Source organism: Scomber scombrus, chromosome 7 (assembly GCF_963691925.1).
Source record: "Scomber scombrus chromosome 7, fScoSco1.1, whole genome shotgun sequence".
NCBI classification, from domain to species: Eukaryota; Metazoa; Chordata; class Actinopteri; order Scombriformes; family Scombridae; genus Scomber; species Scomber scombrus.
Genome location: NC_084976.1, coordinates 29572259 through 29582897, shown reverse-complemented (window position 1 = coordinate 29582897; position 10639 = coordinate 29572259). Strand labels below are relative to the sequence as shown.

The following is a 10639-nucleotide window of genomic DNA, read 5'->3' as shown; positions in this document are numbered from 1 at the left end:
CTGGATATTTTTAGTCTCAGAACTGGAACTTGATAAACTCCGACGTCTTTTCAGATTGACCCTAATTTGCATGTAGCTGATTATGTAACTGATCCCGATTATGAGCCAGCAGAGTTGGTGAAAAAACCTACATGAAGCTACGTCCATTTAAATGATGTATAGCTTCATCTGTTAAACGGCTGACAGCTCTAAAATTGCAATGTCTTTATAATTTTTCTTTGCACTTATCAATGTCTTTATGTTAATATTTGATGAAATCTCCACATTACTCTTTCAACTGGATGTTCTCGGTTTTTCAGCCCACGATTTTACTGTTTTGGTTCAATCTAACCACTATCATCAACCTCATTTACAGTTTTCAGTATGGAGGCATTTAGCAGCTACATAAGAGATAGCTGAGACCAGACAAAGGCTAATAAAAGAGTGAATATTTGACTTGCTTTCATCAGGTTGACATAAACACAATGCTAAATGAATGCTGATGTTGCTAAGTGTCTGCTGGATGGGTAAATGTGTTTACAGTTTGTTCCGCTGTCCCCAAGGGGCAAAAAATACATTAATGCTGTTTTAACCCTCCTGTTGTCCTCGAGTCAAGGAAGGAAGGAAAGGAGGGAGGAAGGAAAGGAGGGAGGAAGGAAGGAGGAAAGGGAAGGGAAGGGAAGGAGGGAAGGGAAGGAAGGATGGAAGGGAAGGAGGAAGGAAGGGAGGAAGGAAGGGAGGAAGAACGAAGGAAAGGAGGGAGGAAGGAAGGGAGGAAAGGAAAGAAGGAAGGAAAGGAAGGAAGGAAGGACAGAGGAAAGAAGGAAGGAAGGAAGGTAGGAGGGAGAGAAGGAAGGGAGGAAGGTATCGGGGAGGAAAGAAAGAGAGAAGGAGAGAGGGAGGAAGAACGAAGGAAAGGAGGGAGGAAGGAAGGGAGGAAAGGAAAGAAGGAAGGAAAGGAAGGAAGGAAGGGAGGAAGGAAAGGAAGGAAGGAAGGAGGGAAGGAAAGGAGGAGGGAAGGAGGGAGGAAGGAAGGACAGAAGGAAGGAAGAAAGGGGGATGGAGGGAAGGGAAGGAAGGATGGAAGGATGGAAGGGAGGAAGAAAGAAGGAAAGGAGGAAGGAAAGGAGGGAGGAAGGAAGGGAGGAAAGGAAAGAAGGAAGGAAAGGAAGGAAGGAAGGACAGAGGAAAGAAGGAAGGAAGGAAGGTAGGAGGGAGGGGGGAAGCAGAGAGGGAAGAAGGAAGGGAGGAAGGTAGGGGGGGAGGAAAGAAACAGAAGGACAGAGGGAGGAAAGAAGGAAGGAAGGGAGGAAGGAAAGGAAGGAGGGAAGGAAATGAGGAGAGAGGGATGAAGGAAGGAAGGACAGGAGGAAGGAAGTAAGGGGGATGGAGGAAGGAAAGAAGGAAGGTAGGAAAGAGAGAGGAAGGAAAGAAAGAGAGAAGGAGGGAGGAAGGACAGACGGAAGGAAGGGAGGAAGAAGGAAGGAAAGGGCGGGAGGAAGGAAGGGAGGAAAGGAAAGAAGGAAGGAAAGGAAGGAAGGACAGAGGAAAGAAGGAAGGAAGGAAGGTAGGAGGGAGGGAGGGAAGGAGAAAGGGAAGAAGGAAGGGAGGAAGGTAGGGGGGAGGAAAGAAAGAGAGAAGGAGAGAGGGAGGAAAGAAGGAAGGAAGGGAGGAAGGAAAGGAAGGAAGGAAGGAGGGAAGGAAAGGAGGATGGAGGGAGGAAGAAAGGACAGAAGGAAGGAAGAAAGGGGGATGGAGGAAGGAAAGAAGGAAGCGAGGAAAGAGAGAGGAAGGAAAGAAAGAAAGAAGGAGGGAGGAAAGAAGGAACAGTTAAAACAGACGGGGTCAATTTGACCTGGGAGGACGACATGAAGGTTAATGTCTCATTTTTGGATTACTTTATTTTAGAGACAAATCAACAAAAAAAAATGAATGACTAAAATGTCTCTATTTTCAACATATATATCTAATAAACTAGATGTTCATGTGACAAATATACATGTTCATGAGTTATCTCCTTGCAGAGTAAAGTGGGATCAGTGTGAGTCCAACAGGAGTGAAGCTGCTCAGGGATGGTCTGTCTGAGAGCCTTAACCCTCCTGTTGTCCCCAGGTCAAGGAAGGACAGAAGGAAGGAAATGAGGAAGGAGGAAAAGAGGAAGGAAGTAAGGAGAGAAGGAAGGGAGTAAGGAAGGAGAGAAGGAAGGGAGGAAGGAATGAAGGAAGGAAGGAAGGAAAGGAGGAAGGAAGGAAGGAAGGAAGGAAGGAAGGAATGAAGGAAGGAAAGAAGGAAGGAAGGAAGGAAGGAGGAAAGGAAGGAAGGAAGGAAGGAAGGAAGGAAGGAAAGGAATAAGGACGAAAAGAGGAAGGAAATTAGGAGAGAAGGAAGGGAGGAAGGAAAGGAGGAAGGAAGGAATGAAGGAAGGAAGGAAGGAAGGAAGGAAGGAATGAAGGAAGGAAGGAAGGAAGGAAAGGAGTAAGGAGAGAGGGAGGGAGGAAAAGAGGGAGGAAAAGAGGGAGGAAGGAAGGAAGGTAGGAAGGAAGGAAAGGAGTAAGGAAGCAAGGAAGGATGGAAGGAGGAGGGAGCAAAGAAAGAGGGGAGGATGGGAAGAAGGAAGGAAAAATTAAAGAAAGAGGGAAGAAGGAACAGTCAAAGGGGACGGAGTCAATTTGACCCGGGAGGACGAAGCATGCTTAAAGACTAAAATGCAGATTCATTGTATTTATAGTGTTGATGTGATATTTAACTGGCGGAGAGTCACACACTGCCATCTGCTGATTCAGAAACATGGCCGGTTGTTGATATTCTATATCTCTCATTTCACATGTAAGTGTTTTATTCTGTTGTTCTGCGTGAATCGTGGATGTGAGATGGATGATCGTACATTAAAGATAAAGACAATGAACATTTGTAACACAGATACACAGCTTTGGTTGATGAGAAAAAATAAAAATAAAGCAAGTCTACATGTCTACGTTTAAAGTCATAAAATTAAAGATTATTTATTTAAGATTATTTGGCAGAAGTGTTGTTTTATGTCACTTTAATCCTTAAAGTGTTCAAATTAAAATCACAATGTTTGCTTTGCTTTGTTGTTGCTTCATTGAACGCTACTCCTCTATAAACAGCATCTTCTATTACGACGATCTGATGGAAAATAAAGACGATATTTTACGATACTCCTACAAATTTATGATAAATAAACTGATGATATAACAGAAGTGAGTGTATGTGGATGCACAGCTTTTCCTCAGGGTTCATTATTTTTTTAGGGTCCTTTCTGTAGAAATCTGTGATTGTTTATTCTGAACCATTATTATTATTATTATACAGTATAGTAGACCACTCAAGACCACTAACTAGCCTACTACAGTACATGTTACTATTACTGCTCCTTTTCTTTTTTTTACAGCCTCATTTACACGGCACTACCAGCAGGGGGCGCTGTCTGCAACTCAACCAGGAAATAAAAACAACGAAGAAGTCTCCATGTGCGAACAAAGATCGTCTATTTTGAGAAGCATCATCTTTTCTGTTACCGTGGAAACCATTTCTGCCACAGAAAAAAAGGTATAATTTTGGCCTGACATTTTAAGGCTTTTTGCTTTATATGTTATATTATAATAAAATAGCACAAATATTCCTTTAATTAAATATATATGCAGCCATAATTTTTGTTAAGTGGCATTTCGGACATAAAAAATAAAATCAGTGCAGAGTGAGACCTCCTGTTTTAGTGTTTACACCTCTTTGGTAGCATGCAACCCGATGTTAGCTCCTCAGCTAGCAGAGAGGAAAATATTATCACACTTATTGATTAAAGTAGATCCTTTGACATTAGTTATTAACTTGTGAATTCACAAGACAAAGTTTTTCTGAGTAACTCTTCCTTACAACATTATTTGAGATGTTTACAGAGCTCAACAGCATCCTGAACACCAGTCCTGACAGCTTCACGCAGGTGATCATTTAACATTATTTAATATATATATATATAACATTAAGATATGCACTGTTATCATTTTATTAAGATATAACACAGTGTCACATGTTTAAAGCTGCAGCATGTGTTGTCCTGTTATATTTAAGGTGGATTAAGATAATATGGGATAACTAAGCTCCAGTGCATTTATCTCTTTTTCTATTCAATTATTATTTTTAAAGCTAACTAGTATATGCAAACTGTGTAAGTTATATTGTTTAAAATTACACATGTGAACATACAGACTGTTAGTTTTTTTTTTTAAACCCAAAAACTATGGACAGAAAACTGGCAGATATAAGGCTGCTTTCTATAAATCAAAGTATTTCTAAGCCTTAAAACTAGTGTCCCACATGACTAAATCTACAATAGGGAATATTAATATAATGTTCCTTTTTGAGTTGAGAAGAAAGGGGGATGGAGGAAGGAAAGAAGGAAGGGAGGAAAGAGAAAGGAAGGTAAGAAAGAGAGAAGGAGGGAGGAAGGACAGATGGAAGGAAGGGAGGAAGAAGGAAGGAAAGGAGGGAGGAAGGAAGGAAGGGATAAAAGGAAAGAAGGAAGGAAAGGAAGGAAGGACAGAGGAAAGAAGGAAGGAAGGTGGGAGGGAGGTCCGGGAAGGAGAAAGGGAAGAAGGAAGGGAGGAAGGTAGGGGGGAGGAAAGAAAGAGAGAAGGAGAGAGGGAGGAAAGAAGGGAGGAAGGAAAGGAGGAGGGAGGGAGGAAGGAAGGACAGAAGGAAGGGAGGAAAGAGAGAGGAAGGAAAGAAAGAGAGAAGGAGGGAGGAAGGAACAGTCATTAATAATATTACATATGTGAACATACAGACTGCTAGTTTTTTTTAAACCCAAAAAGCATGGACAGAAAACTTTGACAGATATAAGGCTGCTTTCTATAAATCAAAGTATTTCTAAGCTTTAAAACTAGTGTCCAACATGACTAAATCTACAGCAGGGAATATTAATATAATGTTCGTTAGAAGAAAGGGGGATGGAGGAAGGAAAGAAGGAAGGGAGGAAAGAGAAAGGAAGGTAAGAAAGAGAGAAGGAGGGAGGAAGGACAGATGGAAGGAAGGGAGGAAGAAGGAAGGAAAGGAGGGAGGAAGGAAGGAAGGGATAAAAGGAAAGAAGGAAGGAAAGGAAGGAAGGACAGAGGAAAGAAGGAAGGAAGGTAGGAGGGAGGGAGGGAAGGAGAAAGGGAAGAAGGAAGGGAGGAAGGTAGGGGGGAGGAAAGAAAGAGAGAAGGAGAGAGGGAGGAAAGAAGGAAGGAAAGGAGGAGGGAGGAAAGAAGGAAGGAAAGGAGGAGGGAGGGAGGAAGGAAGGACAGAAGGAAGGGAGGAAAGAGAGAGGAAGGAAAGAAAGAGAGAAGGAGGGAGGAAGGAACAGTCATTAATAACATTACATATGTGAACATACAGACTGCTAGTTTTTTTTAAACCAAAAAAGCATGGACAGAAAGTTTTGACAGATATAAGGCTGCTTTCTATAAATCAAAGTATTTCTAAGCTTTAAAACTAGTGTCCCACATTACTAAATCTACAGCAGGGAATATTAATATAAGTGCAATTTTTCTTTTTGAGTACAATATCCAAAAATGTCTTGTCTGATTTAACAAGGAAGCATCTCAGGGATATCATAATGATATTAGGTGTTGATATAATGTGTTGGATTCATATGTAAACAAGTCAGAATTGCAAAAAGTGTCTAACATTATTACCCTTATGTACCCTATAGTAGTTATTCAGCCTGCAAATTAAGTTTATTATTCTAATGTTATGTTTGCAACTTCTTCTTTAACCTACAGGGAGAATTTATCCTGGTGTCTGACAGACAGAGTGATGCCTCTTTCCTCATTCACCACTTCCTGTCTTTTTACCTGCGAGGTGAGTTGTAACAGCTGTTAGTTTGATGTCAAAATCAGACAAAACATTGAATTTTTAGGTGTGACTCACTGCTGCTGTCTGTCTCTCTGTTTTTATTTCAGCACGCTGTAAAGTGTGTTTCGTGGGCCTGGTGCAGTCATACAGTCACTACAGTGCAGTCAGCCAGAGACTGGTGAGTTTCTACTCTAATGGGTCTTCACTTATAAAATACATATCCAAATGATCTGATTCCATCTTCTTGAATGTGAATATGTTCAGGTTTCTATGATGGTATCTTTGAGCTGTGGAGTCATTTAACATTCCTTTTTATGGCTTTTTAAAGACCAAACATCTAATCGATTCATCAGAAAAACAATTGATAATGAAAATAGTTAATAATTGTTAATAACTGTATTGCAGCCCTATTGAAATGTAAGTGTTTTAAATCATTGAACTCCAAATAAGCACCGGATGACAAGATTTAAAAACACAACGAATTGTCACATTGAAGCTGTTTTGACTGATTTTATTAGGTATGTACGGACTGAATAATGACATCATATCTGTGTTGTGGATTGTGTGTGTGTGTCCTCAGGGTGTGAGTCTAGCACAGGCGAAGGAAAAAGGTCAACTAATATTCCTGGAAGGACTGAAGGAGTCGCTCTCTATTTTAAATCCTCAAGAAGCCGACACAGGAAGTCAAGCAATGGACTTCCTCAGGTACAAACAAATCATTTATAATATGTTATATGATATGTTTCTGTGTTACCTGCACATTTATATATTATCATCATCATTAGTTTATCATTTCCCTTGTCTGCATTACCACTATGTTAAAACCTTAATAATAATCATGAGTGTAACTAGATTACATTTACTATTCACTATTCTAGTTTTCTTCATGTATTTTACATATAATATCAAATTACACACATTTTTAGACATTCAGATATATTTAAGCCTCCTGTAATAAATTAGCACTTTATCTTTTTTTAATAGAATCTTTATCAAAACAATAAAGCACAACCTCTGTAGGGCTAAACATCCACATTCCTCGTTATTCATTTATCTTTGTTTCTCTCACCAAGTTTAATCACTACATAAAGACCAAAAATAGCACTTTATTGCAATCTTCTCCCATCATCATCTCCGTCTCCCTCTCATTTCTGCCTTCAGGGATCCTGCTGTTGGCCTGCGGAGTCTGTACGAGTTTGTCCGCTCCGGTGTAAGCAGCTCAGACGGTGGGGAAGAGGAGTGGGGACCCCCGGTGCTGCTGGTGGATGACCTCAGCGTGCTGCTGAGTCTGGGGGTGAGCGTCGGAGCCGCGCTGGACTTCAGCCACTACTGCCGAGCCACCGTCTGCTCCCAGAAACGGGTCGGAATAAATCAAAAACTCAAATTGCTGATTTTACATGTATAGTTTGTTCTCCTCATTATTAGAATTACTTACTTTATTCTTTAATTATCCTGCATGAGCTCACATATAAATTAAATCCCTCTATCACCTGGACTTCGACTGTGGCTGCAGGGGAACGTGGTGATGCTGGCTCGCTGTGACGGGGAAGAAGACGAGGAAGACGACGGAGATGACGAAGGCTCAGAGAGGCTCCTGAAGGGCCTGAGCCACCAGTGTAGCCTCGCTCTTCAAGTACGGGGTCTCCCCACCGGGTACTGCAGGGACATCCACGGCCAGGTGTGTGTTTATGTGTTTATACAGTGCATAAAGTCTCACTCTGTTAATACTACTTGTGTGTATACATAAGAAATTGGTACACAGTCATACCAGTAGCTTTTAAAGGATATAGCAAATAGTAATACTCAGGGCATAAACTTTGCAAGAAATTAACATTATTATACAGTACTGTGCACAAGTTTTAACCACTGAAGTTAAAGTTAGGATGCTTTCAAAAATAATGGGTAGGTGTTATAAGCTGAGAAATAAGAAAAAGCCTTTTTTGGTTTGTCACTGTTTCTATTGGAGATGAAGAAAACAGCGTCATATGATTATTTGAGTTGCATATATTTAAAAATGACAGCAATAAAACAAACTAAACTAAAAATCTTAATGCCATGAATAGTTTTTATTTGTCAAATAGCTGCATACACAGTTCAGAAAGTAGAAAAACAAAAAAACACCTGCACACAGTATTTCAGGTACTTGGCAGGTTTCGGAGAAGTTGCAACAGTTTTTCTTCTTCTTCTGTGGTTTTCTGCAACTCAGCTGCTTCCGTCCTGATGTTGAGATCAGGGCTCTGTTGGGGGGGCCGAACCATCTGCTGCAGGATCCCTTGTATAGATACTTATTTATAACTCTGGTTGTATGTTTGGGGTCGTTGCCATGCTGCAGAATAAATGTGGGATCAATCAATCAATCAATCAATCAACTTTATTTATATAGCGCCAAATCACAACAAAGTCATCTCAAGGCACTTTACACATAGAGCAGGTTCTAAACTGAACTCTTCAGGTTTTAATTTAAAGAGACCCAACATTCCCACATGAGCAAGCACTTAGTGACAGTGGCAAGAAAAAACTCCCTTTTAACAGGAAGAAACCTCAGGCAGAACCAGACTCAAAGTGGGAGAACATCTGCCTCGACCGGTTGGGGTAGAGAGGAGAGAGAGGAAGGAGAGGAGGAGAGAGAGGAAGGATAGGAGAGGAGAGAGAGGAAGGATAGGAGAGAGGAGAGAGAGGAAGGATAGGAGAGAGAGGAGAGAGAGGAGGAGAGAGAGGAAGGATAGGAGAGGAGAGAGAGGAAGGATAGGAGAGAGAGAGGAGAGAGAGGAAGGAGAGGAGAGAGAGGAAGGAGAGGAGAGAGAGAGGAAAGAGAGGAGAGAGAGGAAGGATAGGAGAGAGAGAGAGGAGAGAGAGAGAGGAAGGAGAGGAGAGAGAGGAAGGATAGGAGAGAGAGGAGAGAGAGGAAGGATAGGAGAGAGAGGAGGAGAGAGAGGAGAGAGAGGAAGGATAGGAGAGAGAGAGAGGAGAGAGAGAGAGGAAGGAGAGGAGAGAGAGGAAGTATAGGAGAGAGAGGAGAGAGGAAGGACAGGAGAGGAGAAGGAGAGAGAGGAAGGAGAGGAGAGAGAGGAAGGATAGGAGAGAGAGGAGAGAGGAAGGACAGGAGAGGAGAATGAGAGAGAGGAGAGGAGGAGAGAGAGGAGAGAGCGGAAGGATAGGAGAGAGAGAGGAGAGAGAGGAGAGAGAGGAAGGAGAGGAGAGGAGAGAGAGAGAGAGAGAGAGAGAAGCACATTGAAGGTCCGGGACTGGAATCTGTCATCCGGACGTCTACAGGTCCAGATTACCTGTGAGACGAGAAAGCACAGACAACTCCGGGGAAGAAGTTTAGGTTATTGAATGCATTAATAGTACATGTGGGATCAATCATATGCCTCCCTGACGGTGTTATTGATAAGAGTCTAAACATCTAATGTGCTCAAACCTTTTGCACAGTTCTTAATTTGTAGTATTTTGCAAGGAAGCTGTGCATTGAATCCTGCATTAAAACCATAACCCACTAACCCATATTCCTTGGTTTTCAGGTGGAGGTGTGTTGGAGGAGGAGACAAGCTGACGGGCAACACACACAGAAGAAACTCTTCCAGTACAAAGTCCACGATAAAGGAGCTTCCTTCTTTGCTCGTGGGACGTCCAGCGCTGTTCTTTAGTCACTTATCTCAATGTCTTTGTTTGCCTTTTGCCTCTTTTTTTTTCTTTACACATGCGGCAACTGACAAAAGCCAATTTCACTGTCGTACGATAACATCACCACACAGTATAAACGATTGGTTGATTAGTTGCCAAAGTGGTCGTCAAGGCAACACAGACCTGCCAGCTTGAAGCTTTTATGTGTGGACCTCACACTGTGTGGAAGATGGCAGCAGTGATCCTGCAGCTCCTGCCTGGTCACAGACCTCTGAGTCGATGCACATTTCTCCGAGTTATTTTCATTTATTCAAGTGAAGTAAAAAAAAAAAAGAGGCCAGTTTACTGTAAGTGTTTCTTCAGACTTTTGTTAGTGTTCAGCCGCCTGGATGAATCAATGTGTGTGTGTGTTGACAGCGTGCTATGAATGCACACAGTTTACATTTTTCATGCTCAGTGAATGATGATGATACTGATTGGTTAGTTCATTTTCTGTGCTCCTTATTGTCATTTATTTTGCATTGTTTTTCTCAAACATCAACGTTCTAATGAACAAAGTAAATGGGGTATTTTTTTGGGGGGTTTTGTCAAAGGAATACTTAAATGATTATTTCCACTCAGAATTGTCTTACTTAGTTGTGAAGGGAAGCACTCAGATCTTTTACTTGAATAAAAGTAGAAATACCACGATGAAAAACATACTCAGTCACAAGTAGTACTGCATTCAATATCTTACTTATGTAAATATATGTAAGCACTTTCAGCAAAATGTACTTAAAGTATCAAAAATAAAAGTACTCATTATTCAACATGGCCCAATTTAGAGTCTTATATTTATCATATGTGTATATATATGTGTAATTTAAATATAAAAAATGATGAATTGAGGCAGCATGTAGGCATGTTTTTATGTTGGTACAGACAAGTTTAAAAATATTATAGTTTAATCTATAACAATGCATATTCTATTAACTGATCTTATGTTTCACATTTAAAATAACGATCTGATTCCTAAATTTCCCCTAGGGGTTCAATAAAGTTTCTATCTATCCATCTATCTATCCATCTATCCATCTATCCATCCATCCACCCATCCACTCCACTCCCACCCACCCATCCATCCATCCACCCATCCACCCACCCACCCACCCATCCATCCATCCATCCACCCACCCATCCATCC

At 41.3% G+C, this 10639-nt stretch overlaps 1 protein-coding gene across 1 annotated transcript; it reads left to right on the top strand.

The window, feature by feature from the left end:
- Positions 1-3741: 3741 nt before the first annotated feature.
- Positions 3742-10213, top strand: elp6 (elongator acetyltransferase complex subunit 6). Its single transcript, XM_062422759.1, has 7 exons — positions 3742-3940; positions 5760-5838; positions 5940-6010; positions 6413-6537; positions 6994-7192; positions 7346-7510; positions 9354-10213. Exons 1-7 carry the CDS (start codon positions 3887-3889, stop codon positions 9477-9479), a joined length of 819 nt encoding a protein of 272 aa, XP_062278743.1. The 5' UTR covers positions 3742-3886; the 3' UTR covers positions 9480-10213.
- The last annotated feature ends 426 nt before the right edge of the window (positions 10214-10639 follow it).

Excerpts from the sequence above, each read along its gene's own strand:
- elp6 (XM_062422759.1), top strand. The coding sequence starts at position 3,887 with ATGTTTACAGAGCTCAACAGCATCCTGAACACCAGTCCTGACAGCTTC. Across the intron at positions 3,941-5,759 it reads GTCCTGACAGCTTCACGCAG|GGAGAATTTATCCTGGTGTC; the intron begins GTGATCATTTAA and ends TTTAACCTACAG. Across the intron at positions 6,011-6,412 it reads GTGCAGTCAGCCAGAGACTG|GGTGTGAGTCTAGCACAGGC; the intron begins GTGAGTTTCTAC and ends GTGTGTCCTCAG.